The sequence below is a fragment of the Myxine glutinosa genome, chromosome 8 (assembly GCF_964187855.1).
Source record: "Myxine glutinosa chromosome 8, kmMyxGlut1.1, whole genome shotgun sequence".
Taxonomy (NCBI): domain Eukaryota; kingdom Metazoa; phylum Chordata; class Myxini; order Myxiniformes; family Myxinidae; genus Myxine; species Myxine glutinosa.
Genome location: NC_136268.1, coordinates 112302291 through 112329223, shown reverse-complemented (window position 1 = coordinate 112329223; position 26933 = coordinate 112302291). Strand labels below are relative to the sequence as shown.

Here is a 26933-nt window from a genome sequence, read left to right as displayed (position 1 = left end):
AAGACTCATCCTGTCTCGAATGTGGACAGGCACCCATCGTGCATAGTTGGTGTGGTCCATGCTGAAAAACCATGGTGCAAGCTGTGTGAGGCTGTCCATGTACAGGGGGAAGTTTGCTGTCCTCAGTGACTTGGCAAACGTTAAGAGGAGGACTTCCAGTTGAAGAGTGATGTGCCAGAATTGGAACTGTGGCACATCTCGAATTCGTTGACCACACCAGTCATCAAAGGATTCAGGATGGCTTTCAGACTCCAGAGACTCTGTGTAATGGGCGTAAGATTTTGTCAGTAGGATATATAAGCTGCTTGCTGTCACTTGATGCGCATGTCTGGTTCTTGTAAAATGAGATGCATGCAGAAATGAATCTGCAGTTCCAGGAGAAGCAACTTTGGCCTGAACCAGGGCTTCCACCCATCCAGCATCTTCCAGCCAGTCTCCGATCACTTTTAGTCCAGCCATCTCTATATGCAGCCCTCCCAAGATGATGACGAAATGATCTTCCCCGTACGTTGATGGCCAAGTCCACTGTATCTGCTTGGAGATGGTGTAGAGTGGTTGATCCACAGTGATCACTGGTTTCTGTCCTTGGTTGACTTCCATCACAGCTTTTTTAATCACGTCCATGGAGTGCCGTATCATACCAACAGACTTGGAGTCGTCCAGAAAGAGGGGAAGTAGTGCTGTGATCGCCGGCAGATTATCTTGTCCTGACTCCTTACTGGCATGGTAGGTTGCCCATGATAAGTTACTGTCACTTTGTGGGATTTCTTGATACCTCTGTTTCACAGTATCCAGCCATCTGTAAATTAAGCAAAGTACATTAGAATTGTCAGAAAACAAGCAAACATTTACTCATGGTATAACAATAATGTTATTGCATCACGTTCTTATGGCATGGTATTATGTTAGAATGTTACAAGTACTCACCCATACTCTTGGTGCAATGCCTGGGTGATCTCCTGCCCATCACTCTTCAATGGACCATCAGCCTTTGGGAGTGGAGGATCCTTCCGAGGTAACACCAGCGGAGGAACACAGGTGTAGGACTCTGGGAGCTCTGACACTGTAGTGGTAGTAGATGGCTGTTCAAGGATGCTGTGTTCCCTGTGGTCCGTCCCATTATTTTGCAGACTGGGGTGCTGGAAAAGTGATATCCCAGTACCGTGAAAGGAATCTGTCGACGTTGTGGAGCTCGGATTGTGGTCGATATTATCAACCGCTGCCGTTGTGAATAAGCCCTCGCGTAGATTGGGTGGACACACTACCTCATCTCGGTGATACTGCTCACACACTCTGTTTCCCATGGATGTGGAGATTGCCATCACTCGGTCATAGGAGATGGACAGTCCGAGATCAAACAGCATCTCAATGAGGTCACGTTTCCGAGTCCTTGCATGGACTGTGAGTCCCACGTAGATGGGCAATGGGGTTTCTCTGTCTTTGTTGTGACGCACAGTAGTACTTCCCACTCTGCGACGGATGGAGCTATTGTACTGCAACAACTGAGCTGTGCTGAGGGTTGCTTGGGTTACACCATCACCTGATTGAGACTTGATGTTGGGGCCGTCGAGGATCATGGACACCAAAGTCAACAGTGACTGAGGTACTGATTTTACTTGGCAGTCCTCATCAAATGAACCTGTGAATGTAGCTGCAGTTTGGAACATTTCTCTACGTACTATCTCCGCTGCCCTGGCAAGACATATGGCTTCGTCATCGTAGTCTTCTTTGCAGACTTTACGGAGGGCAGGTCCTACATCTTTATCAAATGCAAGTAGTATATCACGCCCTTCCTTATGAGCCGTAAGGTCTGGGATTTGGGCCAGGATACGATTTTTTAACTCTGTGTTATGTTGTCTGACATGCTGCTCCACTCCAAGTTGTTCTAGACGATTAGAATAAAGTTTGACGAGATCTGCAAGTTTAAAGACAGGGGCATGCTCTTCATCTATTCTTGTTTCATCGATAAATGACAGCAACTCGGCTAGTGCAATCCCATGGTTGACTTTATCAGTTGTGTCCATCTTCTGTTTATCTTGTAATGATTTAGTTTTGTTGTAAAGTGAAACAAGACACCTTGGATGATATTTTGCATCTTGTGCGACCATGTCCCCAGCACTCAATTTTGCAAGTAGCCTCTCGTCCTGCAGGTCTAATGCACATCTTCGTACGCGTGAGTCTAGACGAAAAGTTGATGCCTCACGGAGTGGTTCGGAAGTTGACACATCTTCGCATAAAAAACAGACATCCGATCATCACTTCATGATGAGCGACTTGACGAGTGTATTTCTTGGATGGAGTAGCATCAGGGTCGCAACCCTGTGTGCATTTCCTTTTTTCTGCTCGTTGTAGTTTTATATTATTGAATTTTGTATGGCAAGATTTGTGCCACTTGGCATTGTTCTCCAGAAACGTAGCTTCAATGCCATTCCCGTCATCAAGGCGTCCTAATTCTAGTGGCATCGGTAATTCGTGAAGTTCATTGAAACGTCTGATGTTGAAGGCAATGGTAAAATAACCAACTCCAACATCGTGCCGTTTTGATTCTGCTGGGCATTGCAAACTTTCTCGTGTGATTTTTTGGCACAAAACGCACTTGTTCCAATCCGTCTGTACCTGCGCCTTTGATTGTCCAGGTTGCAGTGGATCCACTAGCTGATAACTCTTAGACATTTCGCTGTTCGAAACACCAACTGAAAAAAAAGATAAGATACGATAACAAGTTGCAATAAATAAATAAAAACTTTATTTAATTTGCTAATTTGCACTTTATTTAATTTGCTAATTTGCACTAATTTGCATAAAAATGATACGTGGGACATTTTTCCAACTATTTAACATAGCAAATCATTTTCTCCACATTTTTTCCTATCTATAGACACCAATGAGAAGTATATTTCGGGGGGGTGCACGAGACCCCTATCTAGCCCCTAGACTAAAAGCGGCCATTTTGTAAAATGGCCGCCACTGCTACCATAGGACGTTTTCGCGGTGGGTCCATATCTGGAATTATTCATTAGACTATTATCTATGACTGTGCCAAATTTCATGCTTGTACGTATAAACCCACAATTGTTACACCTATCTGCCTGACTATTATCCCTCATAACGATAAAGTAATTTCCAAGTTTTGAAGTAAACACAGATCTAGTTTGTACATTTTAGGTTCTCTTCACAAAAGATTCATGCATAATCCAGACTGTGTAATTTATTTTATGCATTAACATGATTTAAAAGGTTCACGAAAGAGCCCATTTTTGGTACAGCAATGAGCATTTCCTGGGTCGATGCTACTTGTGAGAATCTATCGTGACATTCACTTACCTTTTGTCAGGAACCTTTTGGTCTCAGAAAATGATGTGCAAGTTCTTTTATTGATCTCAAATCCTTTAAAATATTCATTCCACTGTGAACTGTGAACTGTGAACAGTAAAGAGTGAAAGATATCAAGAATAAAATGCTAGTTGTTGACATTTTAACTTGGCAATAAGATTCCATGTACTTATGCAAAAACAAAGGAAAAAGTTTCTTTAAAATTTGCTCACAGTGAAAACTTAACGATGATATTCTGATGAAACCAAAAATATAAACATCAACACAAGTTTGGAACATCAAGTTATTTTCCCCAAACCGAGGTCCGCACGCACAACTTCCTGCAGAAAGAAACTTTTCACAGATCGTGAGAAGGTACACATGTTGCATAACAACCGCACAAATTGTTCAATAACGGGAAAACATTATATCGCATCTGAATGAACAAGATAAGCCAAAGTTGGTGTGTGACTCATTACGAGATGCATTCTGTACTTTTATGGCTTGGTGCGGAACAAATCGGGCTCACTTGTTCGACCAATACAAACTTTGGCACATATTCCAGTACATATACCGTCAGACCTGATAGTCCAAGAGCTATTTTCTGTAAAGGCCTTAGAAATAGCTGTTTGCTCAACCCACACCACATACAACGTTTGATTGCATTTCCTCTTAGAGTAATCCTTCTGGAACATTTCTAGGGTGGGTGTCACTCGAGATTGTGGTGTTTTAGGAGTCGCGGAAGGCGAGAGAACGAGGCCATTCGTAGGGTTCGAAGATGGTTTATTGTAACAGCAAGATCCAGCACACTAAACTCGAACGGAACTCGGAAGTCGGCACGCTTATATAAAGCCGAAAGCCCTCTTCGGAGGGCGTGGCTCCGGCAACCGCGCGTGCGTCACGTCCGCACAACCACAAGTCCAACAGGCCCGTGCACGTGTATTATGCCCAAATAAGGTAATCACATAAGGTAACCGCCACATGCGGTTACCTGCACATAAGGTAACCGCCACAGTGTAACTCTTCTTTTTTCTACAGGCAAATGTCTGTAATGGGGGTCGGTTCTTATTGATTCATAAGGGGCACCAATTTGATTCATACACCTGCATGAAGAAGTAAATGTATTTATTTGCCAGATGTAGGGCGCCCCTTTATATGAACTTTTCTAGAGCATTACGTGGTTCCTCCTAACAACAAAAGGGTAGTCCAGCATGCGCACGATATTTTTTTGATGTTCCTTCTTTTGTATTGATTGGCATTTTCTATAAGCTATGGAATGTCCCTTCTTTTATATAGTTTGCCACATGACACATACCACATATAAAGGGGCCTGTTCTATGCCCCTGGCATTTTTCCAAAAATGGTCCAGATGAGTTGCCCTAACAGAATAGGCCATCAAACTGTGTGTGATGTGGGTTGAGCGAGACCTTTTTTCGCAGGCCTTGCTCCATGAAAACATCAAAACATGAAACCATGAAAACATGAAAACATGAAAACATGAAAACAAACAGATTTTAATGATGCGGAATGTCCCTTATTTTCTACAAATAGATTTTAATGAGGTTTCTTACCATAAGCGTTTTCAACAGTAGAGGTATCCTCTTTTGACCCTTAGGGAAACAAAGAATGAGTAAGGAAAATGGCATTTTATCTTATTTGAAAGACCTGCTCCCTATGGGAGTGGCCAAGGGAGGGGGGGGGGGAGGTGGGGCCAGAGGGTTCAAGAGTTCAGGTGCATTTGTGCAGTTGAGTTCCATTTGTATCCAAAGTCCTTTTCGCCTTTATTATACATTTTCACACTCGCTTAGCCAATGATGCTTTAGACTCGGCCATGTTATTATACCCATTATTTTTACTATTAGTATTGTAAATATTGTTATTACCTCCGCCACCAAAGACTGTTAGGTATGATGAAAATTGAAAATTTATGTCGGAGCATATGTCGGTCTGTCTCATTTGTTTGTATGTTTGTCTGAGTGCAATAACGTGAGTGTCATATGCCCCGACGGCAGTTTGCATTCTCGTAAGATAGCCGATCGATCTTGCAAGAGCAAACCAGAGATCCTTCACCGCACGGACTTTCATATAAATGTTATTGTTCTGCATAAACTGGCCCACAGCACAGCGACAGCCAACGGAATCCTGCTTGTTGCTTCACTAAGGGGTTTAATCGAAAGACACATACATGGGCATTTCCCAATCTCTCCTTCTCACCAACCGCTCACCCCCATCCGAAACCCCTCGCCCTACCCCCACCCATTCTCCCTAAACCTCCTCCTACCACCCGTTCACCCCATCCCAACCTCTATATCGCCACCCATTCCCCCCTGGTTTTAGAGGAGGGAGACAAGTTTGAAAGTTCATTTTTGAGGTTGGACAGATGTTCTTTTCTGTCTCTCCTGAGAGTGGACATACATTTATTGCGGCTTTCGTGGAATGATCTGAGGTTGCCTTCATTTGGATTTGCCTTCCTGGAGGTGAATGCAAGTTGTTTCAAGGCAACTGCCTCACCACAGGGTTCAGTGAACTATGGGTGGGAAGAAGGGTAGGATAAGTGAAGGTGAGATGGGATGAATCTGTCCATAAGGGGAGCCGGGTTATGTGGGAGAATTCCCAGACTGAATTAACACCAGGGCCAGCAGATATGGGATATCAGTCTGGAAGTGTGATGGCTACTTGCAGTCCCTGCCAGTTTGCCTCATTAAACTGCCAGACTCACCAACACTGAAGCTGTTCTCTGAGAATAGATGGAGAGATGTTGACCTTCACATGCACATGATCAGACGAACCAATTGGAACAGAGGAAGAGCATGAGGCATTGACGGGGAAGTTTGTCAAAACCAATTCCAGAAGGGAGGACTGAAATCTTAATGGGAACGTTTATTCATCGAGTCGGTCCCATTGAGTCACAGAAGTCCTTTGCATGAGTATCATGGCTGGTTAGAAAGGTAAATGGAAGTCCGGGGAATTTATTGTCATATTCACGCAACCTCTGCAAAATGGACATCTCCGGATTTCCAAACTGGATACATGGTCACAGACTTCATCGGTGGGGTGGTAAAAATGTTTTTAGTTGATGGTACGGATATAAATGTGGTACTCATCCCATGTTACATGTTAAGGCAGATGCCCAGTCTGCCAGCATTATTTGGTGGGCGTTAGAGATATCCATCATGTGGAGGTGAGTTATTGCTGGCACCCGGAACAAACTAATTACTGCATCCTCAGTTGTGTGGTCACCTGTCCGATGTTGTAACGCCGCCGACAAACCGCTTCGGGCAAACGGACACTCTGTATTGACCATGATACACAATAGTGATGACATTACCTTTAATGTTGATGATGATGCAGAGTTTGCGTTGTGTCATGATGTAAGGATCCTTTGCCGCTGCCTCATTGCCTCTTCTCTTCCTGCAAACATAACATTATCATTTTAAATGCAATAATATGTCGATGTCCATTATTAACTCAATCATTATGGAGCAGACAATTATAACGTACATCATTTTCAAAATGATAAGCTAAAATGGATTGGCCCATTTGGTACTCCCATCTGAGAACTCGGCACTTACACCTGGCACATGAACCAACGTGGACATAAAACCAAAGCAAAACAATGCATGTGTACATCACATTTATTAATTTAATTAATTGCTTTCCCATTAGACTGGATACTTTGGGGGGGGGGGGGGGGTGGGGGGGTGGGGGGAAATGTTAACCAGTCAACAAATTATAGGCTATGATTTTATCACTGCAAGACAAAACAAAACTGCTGTCAAATGATGGACACAACATGTACAGGGTGTTCCAAAAAGACCCGGACAAATTTGGTTGTTAATATCTTTAGAAACATAAATGATACAATGATACCCTTGGGTTTATATGATACAGACCGACAAAGTTCTGTACACACCATCAATACACATCAATTTGAGCTCCGTTTGTCGTGCGCAGGACATCAAGGTGACACGTACAAAAGTTATTTACCTGTTCGGCTCAGCATATTTGCATCCACCAGTGAGCATGCAGCTGTGATCCAAGAACATAGATCCTGCACGTTTGCCACTTCGGTGTTGTAGACAAAATCTTTAACAAACCCCAGAGAAAAAAAAGATCAAGGGGAGTTATATCTGGTGATTATGTTGGTCCTTTTCGGCCAATCTAGCGACCTCGATTTTTTTTTAGCTGCGACGAGCAACTCTATGAGAGGACCGCGTTGTTGTTGTTGTTGTTGGGGTGCCTTTTTAAATAGCGAATGCACATACACTCGGACGTGCATTGGTATGAGGTAAGAACATCGCAGACTAAAATCGCGATTTTTTTTGAAGAAACCAGAATAAATTTAGCAACAAAGACAACATGAATGTTTTCATATCATTCTCGTTTCACAGAACTTGACACAAATTAGGTGTAATTATTGAATAGGGCATGCGCATACACTCGGACGTGCATTGGTATGAGGTAAGAACATCACGGACTAAAATCGCGATTTTTTTTGAAGAAACCAGAATAAATTTAGCAACAAAGACAACATGAATGTTTTCATATCATTCTCGTTTCACAGAACTTGACACAAATTAGGTGTAATTATTGAATAGGGCATGCGCATACACTCGGACGTGCATTGGTATGAGGTAAGAACATCACGGACTAATATCGCGATTTTTTTTGAAGAAACCAGAATAAATTTAGCAACAAAGACAACATGAATGTTTTCATATCATTCTCGTTTCACAGAACTTGACACAAATTAGGTGTAATTATTGAATAGCGCATGCGCATACACTCGGACTTCCCCTACCGACCAAGCCCGTTTCAAATTATCCCTCTGCCACCCAGAATTAACATTAATAAATAACATTCACGTCCATACATTATATGTAATCAGTTGATGAAGCATGGTGCATCGCAAAACAAAGGACAAGACCAGAACTGAAAGACAAAAAGACGCTAGTGCATGCGTATAATTTAATGACTGGTTGAATTTGGTAGCGCATATTGCAACGGATATCCTCATGATTCTACACGTCGCAGCTGGTGACCACACTGTGGTCATTTTTCTCTTGTTTCATTCAGGATGGCTTGAACGACTAAGACAATGAGGGGAAGCACCGTCCTGTTGAAAAATGATCTCGGGTTGCAGGTCTTCAATCTGTGGTAATGTGAATCCTTCCAACATGTTCATGTAAATTGTTGAGGTCACTGTGTCCTCTGCAAAGAAAGACGGATCAACCAAGCGGTCATGGAGAAGGCCACACCACACATTGACCTTTGGACTGTCGCATATGTGTTCAATGACCACGTGGGGGTTTTCAGAACCACAGATCATCACATTGTGCCGGTTTACTTTCCCCTATACTTCCCCTATACCTCCCCTATACATATAACCTTTTCAGGAAATCTTCGCCATCCGCTATGCGACTGAGCATTTCCAAGGCAAACGCCTTGTGTTTGGGCCCATCATTTGGTTTGAGCTCCTGCAGAATCTGCATGTTATAGACGCAAAGCTTCAGTATTTTATGCAAAACCCTGTGTACAGTGGTGGTTGGTAGTCCCAGTTCTCTGGATTCACCTGGGATTGATTTTCTGGGACTTTGTTGAAATGACACACACTCGTTCAATTTCTGCAGCAATTGTGCTTGGTCGACCGGAACTTTCTGTTTCTGGCAACTTCCAATCTCCTTAAACCTCTTGCACCATGATCTAATACCAGTTCACGATGGCAGATTTCTTCCATACCTTGTACAAAAATTACGCTGAACTTGCATGTCAGATCTCGTCTCGATGAACTATTCGACACACTGATATTTCTCCTGTGGAGTCACCATTCTCTTTAAAATTAAACCATCAGACCTAAAAATAAAGAAACCTTTATAAGCTTCTGTATCATATAAAACAAAGGGTATTGTTGTATATTTTGTAGAAATAAATATATTAACAACCAAAGTTGTCCAGGTCTTTCTGGAACACCCTGTATACATTTTGGAGTAACTTGTACATTTAATCTAAATATCCAACAAATAACTACGAAACAAAACGCAAAACCATAGTATTTTGTACTTAAACCACTCACCCTCCACCCCCACCAATCAAAAATAATTTTTTTCCAATTTTTTCCTTGAGAGTTTGCTCCAGTATCCATCGTGTCCATACCTCCCGCATCTTCCTCTCCCCTTCATTCGTACCCGCATCCCTTGTTTTTCAGTCTCCGTCTATTTTCTCCCTCGGCCTAGCTATTGCTGTTTCCCCCTTCTATTTCTACTGTTCCTTTTGTTCTGTTGCATCCTGATCCATTCTGTGATCTGGCTCTTCCATGAGCCTTGAATGTGCATACAAAAACAAACAAACAAAAACAAGACCGAAAGTCTAACAGCGGCGTAGCCGGGCTTGTTTTGATACTTCAGTTGAAGAGGATAGTATGACCTGGGTGGAGATACCAGTTAGCAAATAATGTAAATATTAAATTATTTTGAAGTACTCTAAGCTGTCTGTCACCACGGAAGTGACGAGATTGCATTGAGACAATGGTTTATACTATATGTTGGTGAGTTAGTCAACGCTATCAAAGTGACCTCACACCATCCCGACACACACAGGTGTGTGTTACGGAATGAGGTGTTTTACGGCAGCTGGAGTGCAAATCCTGCCACCAACCTCCTTGAGAGAGGACCCAGTGAGTTGGTACTTATTTTGCCAACCTCGGAAGGATGACAGGCTGAATCAACACCACCTGGTGTTAATTCAACAGCTGACCTGGATTACAAACTCAGGACCCAAGGATCCCAAGCCCTCCACCCTAACCGCTGTAAACACAGGAACCAAACATCCCGTAATCAAAGTTTTAATTATATATGATCTGGGGGGCGTGCACACCCCTACCAGACTCCCATCATATATCATCACCCTGTTGTCATAATTTCAGTTCCCCCAATCATCAAGTGTGATAATTTGCCCCAACCAGGTATATGACGTAATATATGAACGTTCCCCAAAGTGTGGTGAAAGAAACATAACTGGCAAAGCCAAATGGCATTACATTCGACCTTTCAGAAGCGTAATTGTCGCTATAAAACTCTCCCAATATGTTGGATAAATATGTGAGAGACAAACATACATACGGAGAGACAAACGCTGTAAACACAGGAACCAAACATCTACAACATAAAAAATCGTTTGTTTAATCATGAATAGTATAGTCCAGTTCCAAAAGCCTCTTTGCGAGTTTGAAGAAGAGGAAGAAGCGCTAATGCATGGTTTGTTCAACAACAGTTTGAACGGAAACATTTATTATTCTACGACAGTAGAAACCATTTAGAAGGACACGGAACGAGCATACAGAATTATATATACAGTAATGATATTTTCCGAAGCAATAGAAAAATATATAAAACGAAACAGAAAGAACCCACAAACAACAACAACCACAGCCACAATAACAATCAAGTGTCATACAACAACAACAACAACAACAACAACAACAACAACAACATGCATTTGAAGGCCATTTTCCCTGCTAGAGTGGGGGTTAGCCTTGCGGTCCCCATGACAATCTTCTCCATTTTGCCCTATTTTCTGCATCTCTCCTTGTTAACCCCCTTGCCCGCATTTCTTCTTCCACCATCTTTAGCCAAGTCTTTCTCGGTCTTCCCCATCCTCTACTTCCTTCTCCATTCATTTCCATCACTCTTCTCAACCAGTCACTTTCATCCTTCCTCAACACATGACCAAACCATCTCAACCTGTTCCTCTTCACAGCATCAATCACAGGCTCTATTCCCATCATATTTCGCAATTCATCATTTGTCTTCCTCTCTCTCAACGATACTCCGCACATCCACCGAACCATTCGCATTTCCACCCTTTACAGCCTTCGTTGCTGCTCTACGTTCATTACCCATGTCTCGCTCCCATAAATCATAACACTTCTCACACATGCAGCATACACCTTTCCCTTCAGCTTCAACGACACTCCCCTCCTCATCAGCACGCCACTCAATTCCCGAAACTTCTTCCATGCACATCTCACTCGAGCAACCGTTGCTGAGTCTGATCCACCTTCTCCATTCAGCATGTCTCCTAGGTAGCAAAATGTTTTCACACCTTCCAGCTTCACGCGTCTCCAAGATCCAACTCAACATTTCCTCCATCTGCAGCTGCCTCTGCACACACCTTACATTTGAATGTAGTTGCCACACTGGTTAATGACTCTCTCAGACCACGACATTTTTGATGAACCCACTCAGCGCACATTGTACATTGAATGGAGTTCACTCCGACACCCTTCCTGCACACAGTACACAGCCACTTCCCAGTTCTTTCCACCTCTCCACATGCTTTACCACTTGTCATCACCTTCGTCTTTCCGATAATCACCTTCAGACCTTTTGTCTCCATACATTCCTTCCACTTGTTCATCTTTTCCTTCAGTCCATTCATACTCTCCCCATTCAACACCAGATCATCTGCATACAACAACTCCCACGGTAAACCCTCCTTTACGTTCTGAGCCAGCACCTTCATCACAGCTACAAATAGTACTGGACTTAGTACCGACCCCTGATGCACTCCCACCTTCACCTCAAACTCACCACTGTTCCCGTCCTTCGTCCTTACAGCTGTGCGCGCTCTTTTGTACATTGCCATCACTACTCTGATCAACCATTCCTCCACTCCTAACTTCCTGAATGCCCATATCACTACTTCGCCTGGAACCCTATCGAATGCTTTCTCCAGATCAACAAACCCAAGAAACAACTTCTTCCTCTTCTCCGTGTACTTTTCCTGTAACTGCCTTACAATAAAAAGCGCGTCTGTCGCTCCTCTTCCTGGCATAAATCCAAACTGCATTTCATCAATCTTCACTTTCTTCCTTATCCTCCTCTCCAAAACCCTTTCCAATACCTTCATACCATGCTCCAATAACTTTATTGCTCGATACGAGCCACAATCCAGAGGGGCACCTTTCCCCTTGTATAGAGGGACGGGGGTACTCAGTTTCCAATCCGCTGGAATGCCGCCTTCTTTCACCACCAGATTACAGATCTCTGTCATTCTCTTCACACCCCAACTTCCTGCTGCCTTCAACATATCTCCCACAACTCCCGTCGGCCCTCCTGCTTTTCTACTCTTCATTGTTTTTATGGCTTCCTCAACTTCCTTCTCGGTTATCTTCTCTGCCAGTCCTAAAACTGGGTTACTCTCTATGTTGCCATCCCATTCATTCTCTGCATTCAACAGCATTTCCATATATCTCTTCCATCTTCCTTTAATTCCATCTGGGTCCACAACGATTTGTCCCACTTCATCCTTCAAGCAACTCACCCCCATCACATCACACCTCTCTTTCGCTATCTACTTTGCAATCCTGAATACCGCTCTCTGACCCTCTTCCGAATCCAAGCGTTCTCCGACCATTTTCCTACATGCCTCCTGCGCCTTTGCTACCTCTTTCTTTGCAGCCTTCTTGGCTGCCTTTCACTTTCATGTTCTGCTTTTTCTGCCCCCGTACCCTTCGCCTTCTGCCACTCCTTGAACTTCTTCCTCTTCTCGTCAATCCTCTTTCCAACTTCATTATCCCACTACCACGTTTCCGAGTGTCTCGGTGGTCCTTTTGTCCATCCACATACCTCACCAACGGCTCCCAACAGACTAGCTTTCATTGACATCCAACCACTTTCAAGCTCAACCACATCACCCTCTACCCTACTCAGCCTCTCTTTTAATGCCTCCCTTACTGTCACCTCTTTCAACCTCCACACCTTCATTCATCCGCCGAGCTCTCCTCACACCTTTCACCCTCATGTCACAGACAACCAAATGGTGCTGTGAAACAGCCTCCTCCCCCGGGATCACCTTTGTGTCCCGGAGGTGCCCCCTATCTCGCCTAAGCACCATCAGGTAGTCAACGGTTGTCGTCGACCCACCTGATGTGTATGTAACAAGCTTATTATCCTCTTTCTGGAATTGAGTATTACAAATCAACAAATCAGCTCCATCAGCAAACTCCAAAAATCCTTTCACCTTCTCCATTTCTCACACCATATCCGTAACCCCCATGAACTCCCTCAAAACCGTCCTTACTCCTTCCCACATGTCCATTTAGGTCTCCTTCTACCACAACACCTTCCTCATCTTTCACATTTTCCATCAGCTTCTCTATCGCACACCAGAACTTGTCCTTCTCTTCATCGCTCCGACCAACCTGCGGAGCATATCCCGAGATGACGTTCACCAAGAGCTTTCCAATCATCATTTTCACCATCATCAACCTTTCACTGACTCTAGTTACACTCACCACACTGTCTACAAACTCCTCAGAAAACAGGACACCAACTCCATTCACGCCCTCCGGGCACCCTTGCCACACAAACTTGTATTTCTGTCCCTGCCTACCTTTCACCATTCTCACACCACTTCCCTTCCATCTCGTCTCTTGCACACAACATATGTCCACTCTTCTTCTGACCAATACTTCCACCACTTCTCCTGATCTCCCTGTCATTGTCCCTACATTCCATCTCCCAAACCTCAGAAACCGATCTCCACTTCTATTCGGGCATCAGACGTTTCGTCGTCATAAATGGAGTGATTTTCCACCCTTGCTTCGATCGGGTTCCCCACGGGGTACTTCGGGCTGTACCCTGCCCATATGTAGTTGTAATTGTCATGGTTCTCTTTTTGAGGCAATGTTTTTATGGCCGGATGCCCTTCCTGACGCCAACCCTTTTAGTCGCCTCTGATGACACGCAGGGATACGGTGTACCTATTCTAAACCGGGGTACACACCGGGAGTGTTATAAAATATCCTTATTTTCACGTGTTGTACTTCATGTGTTTCACCTGTTTGTTTGTGTTTCACACTGAATGAAAAACGTTGCGGTAGAGGATGCAGATTGTGATACATGACAGGTGCAACGATATGTCTGGCCTGAACGGCATAGTAATCAAAATGGCGGCTTTGTGGAGTCAGCCGTCGTCAGTCATATCAGTATGACATGACAACACATCACCCCTGTCATGTGACCAGATCATCAGCTCTGATTGGTGTACGTTTAAGGGGGCATACATACATATATACATACATACGGACAGACAAACACTGTTCTCGTCGGCTTTGCCCTATGGGCTACACTGTCAAAAAAACATTAAGACAACATATTATAATTTCACATTTTCGATTATCCTGTGTGTGGTGCACTTTGTGATGTTTCTGCTACAATATATATGCACAGTGCTTACCAGAAAAAATCGGCATTCAATGTGGATTGAAAGCAGGGAATTTGCTTGTATCCCTTAACACCAATGTCTTCTTGTGATATTTCCCAATGGATGCGAGTGAGTTGACGCAATATGTCTGGTCTCGATTCAGACTTAAAATCTTTCATAAACGTGTCACACACTTTCTGAATGAAATATGAACCATTATTTCGATGCCGGTGGGATACAAATCCTGCATCACATGGAGACAAATAAAACAAAAACTTGTGAGAATCAGTGCAAACCAAACAATAAGAAGATAATTGGTGTGTGGAAACAAGTATATTGATAGCGAACTTAAATGCAAACTTATATGACAGAGCAAAGTTAAATGAGCAAACAGAGAAAACTTAAATGAGCAAACAGAGAAAACTTAAATGAGCAAACAGAGAAACCTTAAATGAGCAAACAGAGAAAACTTAAATGAGCAAACAGAGAAAACTTCAATGAGCAAACAGAGAAAACTTAAATGAGCAAACAGAGAAACCTTAAATGAGCAAACAGAGAAAACTTAAATGAGCAAACAGAGAAAACTTAAATGAGCAAACAGAGAAAACTTAAATGAGCAAACAGAGCAAACTTCAATGAGCAAACAACTTCAATGAGCAAACAGAGAAAACTTAAATGAGCAAACAGAGCAAACTTAAATGAGCAAACAGAGCAAACTTAAATGAGCAAACAGTGAAAACTTAAATGAGCAAACAGAGAAAACTTAAATGGCAAACAGAGAAAACTTCAATGAGCAAACAGAGAAAACTTCAATGAGCAAACAGAGAAACCTTAAATGAGCAAACAGAGCAAACTTAAATGAGCAAACAGAGAAACCTTAAATGAGCAAACAGAGCAAACTTAAATGAGCAAACAGAGAAACCTTAAATGGCAAACAGAGAAAACTTAAATGAGCAAACAGAGAAAACTTAAATGGCAAACAGAGAAAACTTCAATGAGCAAACAGAGAAAACTTCAATGAGCAAACAGAGAAAACTTAAATGGCAAACAGAGAAAACTTAAATGGCAAACAGAGAAAACTTAAATGATCAAACAGAGAAACCTTAAATGAGCAAACAGAGAAAACTTAAATGGCAAACAGAGAAAACTTAAATGAGCAAACAGAGAAACCTTAAATGAGCAAACAGAGCAAACTTAAATGAGCAAACAGAGAAAACTTAAATGAGCAAACAGAGAAAACTTAAATGAGCAAACAGAGAAACCTTAAATGAGCAAACAGAGCAAACTTAAATGAGCAAACAGAGAAACCTTAAATGAGCAAACAGAGCAAACTTAAATGAGCAAACAGAGAAACCTTAAATGAGCAAACAGAGAAAACTTAAATGAGCAAACAGAGCAAACTTAAATGAGCAAACAGAGAAAACTTAAATGAGCAAACAGAGAAAACTTAAATGAGCAAACAGAGAAAACTTAAATGAGAAAACAGAGAAACCTTAAATGAGCAAACAGAGAAAACTTAAATGATCAAACAGAGAAAACTTCAATGAGCAAACAGAGAAACCTTAAATGAGCAAACAGAGAAAACTTAAATGAGCAAACAGAGAAACCTTAAATGAGCAAACAGAGCAAACTTAAATGAGCAAACAGAGAAAACTTCAATGAGCAAACAGAGAAAACTTCAATGAGCAAACAGAGAAAACTTAAATGAGCAAACAGAGAAAACTTCAATGAGCAAACAGAGAAAACTTAAATGAGCAAACAGAGCAAACTTAAATGAGCAAACAGAGCAAACTTAAATGAGCAAACAGAGAAAACTTAAATGAGCAAACAGAGAAAACTTAAATGAGCAAACAGAGAAACCTTAAATGAGCAAACAGAGCAAACTTAAATGAGCAAACAGAGCAAACTTAAATGAGCAAACAGAGAAAACTTAAATGAGCAAACAGAGAAAACTTAAATGAGCAAACAGAGAAACCTTAAATGAGCAAACAGAGCAAACTTAAATGAGCAAACAGAGAAAACTTAAATGAGCAAACAGAGAAACCTTAAATGAGCAAACAGAGCAAACTTAAATGAGCAAACAGAGAAACCTTAAATGAGCAAACAGAGCAAACTTAAATGAGCAAACAGAGAAACCTTAAATGAGCAAAGAGAGAAAACTTAAATGAGCAAACAGAGCAAACTTAAATGAGCAAACAGAGAAAACTTAAATGAGCAGAGAAAACTTAAATGAGCAAACAGAGAAAACTTAAATGAGCAAACAGAGAAACCTTAAATGAGCAAACAGAGAAAACTTAAATGATCAAACAGAGAAAACTTCAATGAGCAAACAGAGAAACCTTAAATGAGCAAACAGAGAAAACTTAAATGAGCAAACAGAGAAACCTTAAATGAGCAAACAGAGCAAACTTAAATGAGCAAACAGAGAAAACTTCAATGAGCAAACAGAGAAAACTTCAATGAGCAAACAGAGAAAACTTAAATGAGCAAACAGAGAAAACTTCAATGAGCAAACAGAGAAAACTTAAATGAGCAAACAGAGCAAACTTAAATGAGCAAACAGAGCAAACTTAAATGAGCAAACAGAGAAAACTTAAATGAGCAAACAGAGAAACCTTAAATGAGCAAACAGAGAAACCTTAAATGAGCAAACAGAGAAAACTTCAATGAGCAAACAGAGAAAACTTAAATGAGCAAACAGAGCAAACTTAAATGAGCAAACAGAGCAAACTTAAATGAGCAAACAGAGAAAACTTAAATAAGCAAACAGAGAAAACTTAAATGAGCAAACAGAGAAAACTTAAATGAGCAAACAGAGCAAACTTAAATGAGCAAACAGAGAAAACTTAAATAAGCAAACAGAGAAAACTTAAATGAGCAAACAGAGCAAACTTAAATGAGCAAACAGAGAAAACTTCAATGAGCAAACAGAGAAAACTTCAATGAGCAAACAGAGAAAACTTCAATGAGCAAACAGAGAAAACTTCAATGAGCAAACAGAGAAAACTTCAATGAGCAAACAGAGCAAACTTAAATGAGCAAACAGAGAAAACTTCAATGAGCAAACAGAGAAAACTTCAATGAGCAAACAGAGAAAACTTCAATGAGCAAACAGAGCAAACTTAAATGAGCAAACAGAGCAAACTTAAATGAGCAAACAGAGAAAACTTCAATGAGCAAACAGAGAAAACTTAAATGAGCAAACAGAGAAAACTTCAATGAGCAAACAGAGCAAACTTAAATGAGCAAACAGAGAAAACTTCAATGAGCAAACAGAGCAAACTTAAATGAGCAAACAGAGCAAACTTAAATGAGCAAACAGAGCAAACTTAAATGAGCAAACAGAGAAAACTTAAATGAGCAAACAGAGCAAACTTTAATGAGCAAACAGAGAAAACTTAAATGAGCAAACAGAGCAAACTTAAATGAGCAAACAGAGCAAACTTAAATGAGCAAACAGAGCAAACTTAAATGAGCAAACAGAGAAAACTTAAATGAGCAAACAGAGCAAACTTAAATGAGCAAACAGAGAAAACTTCAATTAGCAAACAGAGAAAACTTAAATCAGCAAACAGAGCAAACTTAAATGAGCAAACAGAGAAAATTAAATGAGCAAACAAAGCAAACTTAAATGAGCAAACAGAGCAAACTTAAATGAGCAAACAGAGAAAACTTAAATGAGCAAACAGAGCAAACTTAAATGAGCAGAGAAAACTTAAATGAGCAAACAGAGCAAACTTAAATGAGCAAACAGAGCAAACTTAAATGAGCAAACAGAGCAAACTTAAATGAGCAAACAGAGAAAACTTAAATGAGCAAACAGAGCAAACTTAAATGAGCAGAGAAAACTTAAATGAGCAAACAGAGCAAACTTAAATGAGCAAACAGAGAAAACTTAAATGAGCAAACAGAGAAAACTTAAATGAGCAAACAGAGAAAACTTAAATGAGCAAACAGAGAAACCTTAAATGAACAAACAGAGAAAACTTAAATGAGCAAACAGAGAAAATTTAAATGAGCAAACAGAGAAAACTTAAATGAGCAAACAGAGGAAAATTAAATGAGCAAACAGAGCAAACTTAAATGAGCAAACAGAGAAAACCTAAATGAGCAAACAGAGCAAACTTAAATGAGCAAACAGAGAAAACTTAAATGAGCAAACAGAGAAAACTTAAATGAGCAAACAGAGAAAACTTAAATGAGCAAACAGAGAAAACTTAAATGAGCAAACAGAGGAAAATTAAATGAGCAAACAGAGAAAACTTAAATGAGCAAAACAGAGCAAACTTAAATGAGCAAACAGAGAAAACTTAAATGAGCAAACAGAGAAAACTTAAATGAGCAAACAGAGAAAACTTAAATGAGCAAACAGAGCAAACTTAAATGAACAAACAGAGAAAACTTAAATGAGCAAACAGAGAAAACTTAAATCAGCAAACAGAGCAAACTTAAATGAGCAAACAGAGAAAACTTAAATGAGCAAACAGAGAAAACTTAAATGAGCAAACAGAGAAAATTAAATGAGCAAACAGAGCAAACTTAAATGGAATAATATGACTGTTCAGTTTTGATCACCTTATTATAACAAGGAATTATCAATTAATCAAGAAATTAACAAGGAGCTATCATTATAAATTATTAGGAATACATCAATTATATCAACAACGAATTATTATAACAAGGAATGTACTTCATTGGTTTACTTTGCAAGCACCATGGCCAAATTTCAAATTCCTGCCCTAATATACAGTGACCACCTTTTGAGGCCATTTTCCCCCGCAGATCAGGGGATGGCGCTTTTTCGGGCACCGTGGTCCCCTTTTTTTGAAGCATTGTTTTATGGCCAGATGCTGATGTTGGCTTAGTGGTTAGGGTGCTGGCCTGGGATCCTGGGTTCGAATCCCAGTCGATCGCTGAATTAACGCCAGGGGGGTTGACTCAGCCTGTCATCCTTCCGAGGTCGGCAAATCGAGTACCAGTTCACTGGTAATTTCCTGTATGTCGCAAGAGGTGACTAACAGGGTTGGCGGCAGGAAGGGCATCCGGCCATAAAACATTGCTTCAAAAAGGGGACCACGGTGCCCTAAAAAGGCCAACCCCTGCTCTGCGGGGGAAATGGCCTATAAAGGTGGCTGTTTTTTTGTTTTTTTGTACACAGCTATAAAGGCTTCAGCATTATAGAGCAATTAGAAAATTGAGGATTTGAGAAACTTCACCTAAGTTGTTGACCTTTGGCCTATCCTAATCCCAAAAATAGTTGGTGGTTGAATTCAGTGATCTGATATGAAAATCCCCTTCAAATTTCAAGTCAATTGGATGAAAATTGAGGATTTTAGAAATTTGAAATTGTTGTTGACCTTTGGCTATGTTGGCAATTTGGCGTATGGTGATCTCAAAAATAGTTGGTGGTTGAATTCAGTTAGCTGATATGAAAATCCCTTTCAAATTCAAGTCAATCGGATGAAAATTGAGGATTTTACAAATTGCATGAGAAAAGAAAGTGGTTCATCTTTGGCCTATGTTGACCTTTTGACCTCAAAAATATATAGGATTTTGTCGGACCACGAACTCTACCATTTGGTGAAGTTTCGTGAAGATCGGTTTAAAATTATGACCTGTAGGCAAGTATAAGTGAGCGTTATACTTCAGACACAGACAGAGACAGAGACACAGACACAGACACAGACACCGTCAGGGTGCCCGGAGAGATCAACATACTTGTCATAATTTTTTTTTCCCCAATTAGCAAACAGACGAACAAACGGACTCAAATGCAATACCCTCTCCTCAGGCGAGGGCAATAAAAGTGTATTGTTGAGAAACAAGTTGACAAGGCAAATGGAAAATCTTCGCTAATTATGCAAAGGACAATAATATGGCAAAAGTAATGCACCTGGTGGTGTTGCATAGACCAAGAGAAAATCCCGATACGTTGTCTTTTTGTCGAAGAGGACCAGCGATGGCTCCATTCCATTCAACTCTACACCCTTCCCAGTATCTCGAGCCGAACCCCTGCAAGCCTGAGGGGACCATCGCATGCATCACCAATAGCAAATGCCGACTTTGAGTAAACATTGATGTAAATTATGTGGCTGTTCACGAGTGATAAAATTAACAAGTCAAAGATTTAGTGATTCACATATAAATAATGTACTGCTATTGCCCAGCAGGAACCCAATATCACCTGTATGAAGAAGAGCTTGGGTTTTTCCTTGAGAGAAATGTGACAATGTTTGTAAAAATCACAAATCAGTTCCTGGATGTGAATTGTCCCATCAGTGCCACAAATCGTCCCATCGCCTCCGTGGCTCATTAAAACGCACACAAAGCAGGCCCTGTTACTGTGGTCTTCTCTCGATTCTAAAATGAACACAATTTTGAAAATGTCACATGAATATAATTCTCATTACAAACATGATGGGAATTACTTAGGAAGATTTCGCAAACTTCGTTTAGTAAAAATGATGATATTATGTTGTGATTTATTCAAATGAGCACAAAGATAGACAGTCAGAAATGAGTGCAATGTAAGCGAAACTTTGTATAAATTGGTTGCCTTGCTAAAATGCACACAGAAAGGGAAGAACACAATTTCATTGGATGATCAACAATGTGTTGCAATTAAAATACAGTACAAGGAGACAGTACAAATACAGTACAGTACAAGCATCTTACTATAATTCACCAAATGTCCGGCCGTCCGTTCCCAGGTACCGCAAAAACGGCTGAACCGATCGCAACGATATTTTGGGTGGGTAATCCTGGGACCCCCTGGAGTAAAATAGGCTATATTGTTTTTCCAATTTTCCAATTTTTCAAATTTTCCAGTTTTTCCAAACACGATGGAATAATATTTACCGATATGAACAGTGATGTGGCTTTTGTTGAAATTCTACAAATACTGTTTAGATTTTGATGACAATTATGAACCTGCCGCGAATGCGGAAGTGGACAGATTACGGCAATGAGCTGGTTTGATAATATGCCAATACAATCTTCATTTAAAACAGTATTTTGTTAAAGTATCAATTGATGATTGGAATTGAGTGAATACAATTACGATTTTGAATTCGTAATTGTATTCACCCAACCGTACGGAACTTCTCATCAGGATTTAAATATTTGTTTATGTCATGAATGTTGTTAAAAGTTTATTTTTTATATTAATGTTATTTAATTGGTGATTGGAGTTATGCTGTTTGGAATGAAAAAAGAGATATCAAGTTCAAATGAATGACGAAATGCCATGATGGTTTCTACTTTCTAAACGTGAAATTCGCGGATCGCCATGTGCAGATTTGCCATTGTCGTCAGGTTCACTATTTTAACAAATATAATTTCGTTCAAAAATTTTGGAGATTAGCAAAACTATACATTTTTGGAATATTCAGAGCATGAGGAATCCAAAAATTAATGTTGGCATTTGCGAAGACACCTTTGCGAAAATGACACTCAGGACAGTGATGAAGATAGTCAGGTTCACTATGTTAACAAATATAATTTCGTTCAAAACTTTGGGAGATTAGTAAACCTGTACATTTTTGGAATTATCAGAGCATGGAGAATCCGAAAATCAATGTTGGCATTTGCACAGACACCTGCATGGCCGCCATTTTGGATTTTCAAAATGGCCACCATAAAATACATATTTTGCGCTATCTCGGCTTCTAGTCAACCTATAACCTTAATTAAATATGCTAATCCTATGTTTTCTGGGTCAAGGAATCCAATAAAGGCCTCAAAATAGTGGTCAGGATTATAGAAAAGCAACAAACAAAGGTAATTGAAAACCATTGTCTTTATATTTGTGATATAACTGGGGAGCTATGTTAACTAGGTAGGGTTTAAAGATAATTTCCCCAGTGTGTACTTCCCCCTGGGATCAATCCCCTACGTTTTTAGGTCCACACGGCTGGCTATCAAATATCAGCTTCATTAACCAACAACACTGACATGTTGCCCACGGAAATCCAGGACATTCACCATCGGGCTAAATCCCGCCCACCACGGCGGGATCCACGCCCATCCCGCCCACCGCCCACCACCACGCTCAATCCGAACATTCCCGAAGAGTCAAAACTCTGACTCGAAGGGATCGTAATGGACAGGCCACATTCCGAGCTTAATCATTGGTCGTAGAGACATGGGATGATTCGACAGAGCTCGGTGATTGGCCATGGGTGACGTCAGAGCATGCAGCTTGGGCTGGTGGAAAAGAAGAATCTCTCTCTTTTGTCCTGGTTATGCCGGCGGATGGCTGCTTCGTGCCCGTGGCCGTTGGTGGAGGGAATTTCGGAGCCTTTGTGCCACTTTGAATAAACGTAAAAGGAGGTGTGGTTGATCTGTGGTGCTCTTCGGGGGAGCTGCGGCCACGCTGTGCTTTCTGGCGAGGGGTGAGAGAGGACGTCTTGCTGCCGCTTCCTGACTCAGGGTGCTCGCGTGGTTGACTGGCGCCATTGTGGACGCGTCGACGCTCGGTCCCTTCGCCGACCGACCGGACCTGTTCAACGACCACAGAGCATCCAAAAGTCCTCGTTGAGGACGGAGCCGATTGTCGGCCAACTAAGAACATTTATTTATTTTATCTTTCCCCTTGTCCATATTCGTGTCAGCGTGGAGGGTCCCTCATGTTAGATTTATAGCTTTACATGAGCATTCATTTTTATTGTCTTACCTTTATTTCATTAAATTTCTTATTGTGGCATTTTTCATTGTCGCATTGTTGATTTTCCTTGTCTCGTTTCTGTGTTTGTGGGTTTGAGGAATAAACCCCGTGGCTTTCGTCCATACAGGTAAGCACCCTGGTTTCCTTCACCCGTGCACGATGGACTGACCGTCAATTTATCGGCTTGACTGCCTCGGAGTTAGAACTGTTCGGCTTTCTGCCGCCCGTGATCTTAATCACCGGCGACACGACACCAATATATGTATATAATAAATGCTTGTATATAATATGCATGTATATATGAATAATATAATATAATGAAGCATATAAGCTCCCTTTGGTGCCTGAAGTCGAGAGCATCTCCCTGCGTTACTTGAGGTCCCGAGCATACCCCAGCGCTGACCGGGCTCCTAAGTACCTCCGTGCAATACCCGATATCTTGCGCAACCACGTGCGCTCCCCAACCCCCTTCATGCATGGCCCAAGTTTCTGTTAAATAACATTGCTAACATCCTGTTAAATAAATAACATTGTTAAATAACACCTCAGTCGTTAAATAACACTGGGTGGGTCGACTCAGCGTGCTATCCTTCCAAGGTCAGCAAAATGAGTACGAGTTTACTGGAAACAGAGGGCACTGCATCAGTGGCCCAGCCTGACATCTGGCATGCCCCCTGCTCGTCCTGAGATCCAAGGTGCCTGAGTTCCCAAAGATGCTCACGCTCTGGTGCAACCCTCTGCTGGACAGTTGGTTGTAATAATAAATAATAATAATAATAAATCACTTTAATAATAAATAAATTACTCACTTTCGTTTAAAACTTTCTTCATATCTTCGCAGGTCTGATTCATCTCTATGATCACCTTAAATCCGAGTGTCTTAAAACACTTCTTCAATGCAACGTTGTCCATCTCAGCGCCATGCCTTTCTGAACAAAGTTCACAAACAGTAACAAGAGTTCGTACGTGATTGGTACATGGACAAAACCTAAGGTAAGACAGCCACATAATGCCTCATTTTTATGAAACAGATACGTATATAGTCAACAATTTTTCTGAAATAATAGAAAAGGTTAAGTACGCATGCTGTCTGCAAAATGGAGGAATTTTTACCTGCTCCCCCAAACCTGCAAGATGATTCCCATCTCTTTTCCTTACTTTCAAATTCCCATATCATCCTTCTTCCTCCCAATTATTCCCACATTTCCTTTCTTTTCAATTCATGGCACCCTTTCCATTTCCCTCTTTCTTTACTAATGTATGTTCAACTATTCCAGAACCACGCCTGTAAATAATAATCATCATTATACTTGTCATTTTACCCCGAAATTGACGATCTCTGAATTTTATGTTGTTGATGATCAAACAGAATGGGAGTCCTTCGTTTTCCATGATGGAGACAGTGTTCTGAGTTCTGCTGCAGAATGAAAAATCAAAATCCTGATTTGGTCCCAAGGAAATACAGAAATAATGTTTATGTCACTAAGGAAGTTTAAAGACAATCAAATTGAAATCTTAGATATGACTGATATTATAACTCAGCAAGAAAAGAAGCCGAAGAGATAAACCTTGCGCTTTTATTCATATTACACACACGTCACACACACACACCTCAATTCGCATTTAAAACGCAAATGCATCACAATACACGAATTACTAACCTTTCAAAATGTGCCTTAGGGCCAGCCGAGGCTTAATCCGGCACTGACTAACCTGCGCCGCAAGGTGCAATAGAATCAAGGTGTGACAGGGTAGACTTTTCTTTGTGAGTTGTAGTCTGGATAAGTGGCAGATCCACAGATATTGTTCGTCTTGCTGATGAGATCTGAAAGGAGAACGACGTATAAAAGGTTGAGAAATAAGGATGTAGAGCACGAGCATTTACCCTTAGGCGTTGCTGTCTTTGGTAACACATTGAGAGTTCATTCTAATAGTTTAATAACAGCTTCCAAAGTCTTGCTAAATCCTCCTCTTGGGATTAAGGGTGGAGAATCCCCCCAAAAAAATCAATACTGTGTGCTTTGCAGTGGCACTGCACAATTTGCTAAGGATGTGAAGGCAAATGTCACAACCTTTCATGAAATGGGGAACCCCTTCAGTGAAGACAGTCATGGTCTAATAAAAGTAGACACACAAGAAGTACTTGGGAGGGACTCATTAACTATCGAGACAATAGAGACCATTGATCAAACTCAATATGACCAATATGTCGAAGAAAGACTTTTGAAGTGCTCATCTCCAATAACAAATATCATCCCAAAGGACAAACTTCCGCTTTTCACAAATAAACAAGAACCAGAAGAAGGAGGCCAGAGCTGCCCACCAAATAAAGACTCTCAGAAGCAATTGTGGGCTTTTTCAAGAATGTCCAGGGTATTCCAAAAAATACCTTTGCACCTTTGGTTGTTAATATATTTAGTACCACAAATGGTACAATATACACTTTGTTTTATATGATACAGAAGGGTACACTGTATAAAGCAAATGGACACCACCAGGAATTTCGGGAATGAAGTCGGTGATTGAAAGAGGTTGATTTGGGGTGTATTAGCGGGGGTAGAAAAGATCAAGGTTTTGGATGGGGAAAGATAAGAGATGGTGGTGAACAGCTGTTTTAAAGACCTGGAGGGAGGAGTGGGATTGAAGGGAGTGAGGGAGTTTGTTCCAGAGGCGGGAGAAAAGAGGAGTGAAAGAGTGAAGGTGAGCGGAGAGCCGAGATTTTGGCAGTTTAACCATAAGAGGGTTGCTGGCAGATCTTGTGCGACCTGTAGGAATATTTGAGGGGGACAAAGCACAGAGAGAGCTGGGGGAGCAAGGCCGGAGAGGAGTCGGTAGAAGACAGAAAGACCACCTACCTGCCTGCGGTGAGTGAGAGAGAGAGAGAGAGAGAGAGAGAGAGAGAGAGAGAGAGAGAAAGCCCCTCAGAATCAGCTTCATAGTGGGAGATTCCAATGATTCTGAAAGCTTTGGTTTTTAAAGCGTGAAGCCGAGCTAGGTGTGAGGCAGGAGGACCAGCCTGAGTCGCCCTGAGAGATTTGCTGTTATTCTCTATGATCGATCAAGTGAAAACAAGTATTTACACCAAGCAAGGAAGCTGCTGCTTGCAAAAGGGAAGCGACTAGAACGCATATCCCTCCTCCACAGGCATCCTGGAAAGAGCAGATGAAGAGAGATGCCTACGAAGAAGGCCACTGCTGGGGCCAAGCATTGGTATCCCACCAGCAGTTGCCAAACCCAGCAAACTGAAGATGGGTAAAAGACGTAAATGACCAGCGGACACCTTTCTGGACAGCTCTTTAATAGATAGATAGATATAGATAGATAGATAGATAGATAGATAGATAGTCATTCAATACCTGTTAATATAATGCTGACCCGCTGTTGTATTGTTCTGGCAGCAGACACGGGACCTTCAGGCTGAAGCTCCACGATTAAATGGCGTCTCTCTTCGATCGCCTCGCCACACCTTTTCTAGTCACTACCGGTTCTGCCTCATCATTTCCAATTTTTTTATAATACATTCTTTAATATTCACCTAACTAACTCCCATTACCACACCCCCTTCTCCATGGGGGTCAGCATTATAGTAACAATGTATTAATTTTAACAGGTTGAAGTGAATTTTGTGCATCTACTGTGCAAACTTTTGCTAGATTTTTCCATGAGTGCTTGTTATTTCATATCTCTTGTTAGTTATAATTCACCTTGCCCTTGCACTTCGTCTAGTAATCCTATGTTTTTGTTTCTTGCA

The 26933-nt window shown here is 41.3% G+C and overlaps 1 protein-coding gene across 2 annotated transcripts in view; it reads right to left on the bottom strand.

The window, feature by feature from the left end:
* The window catches only part of LOC137433175 (uncharacterized), a 130454-nt gene extending 103781 nt beyond the window's left edge, over positions 1-26673 (bottom strand). The window contains exons 1-10 of one of the 2 annotated variants that reach the window (XM_078783686.1): positions 26539-26673; positions 24844-25007; positions 24505-24599; positions 23992-24111; positions 20702-20877; positions 20411-20537; positions 14551-14761; positions 6641-6723; positions 4884-4922; positions 3325-3420 (exon numbers count right to left, since the gene is read on the bottom strand). In XM_078783686.1, coding sequence (XP_078639812.1) covers positions 3325-3420; positions 4884-4922; positions 6641-6723; positions 14551-14761; positions 20411-20537; positions 20702-20877; positions 23992-24111; positions 24505-24574 — 922 coding nt within the window. In that variant the 5' untranslated portion in view covers positions 24575-24599; positions 24844-25007; positions 26539-26673. The remainder of the gene's footprint in view (positions 1-3324; positions 3421-4883; positions 4923-6640; positions 6724-14550; positions 14762-20410; positions 20538-20701; positions 20878-23991; positions 24112-24504; positions 24600-24843; positions 25008-26538) is intronic. The other variant, XM_078783687.1, reaches the window with a different exon arrangement.
* Positions 26674-26933: the final 260 nt, after the last annotated feature.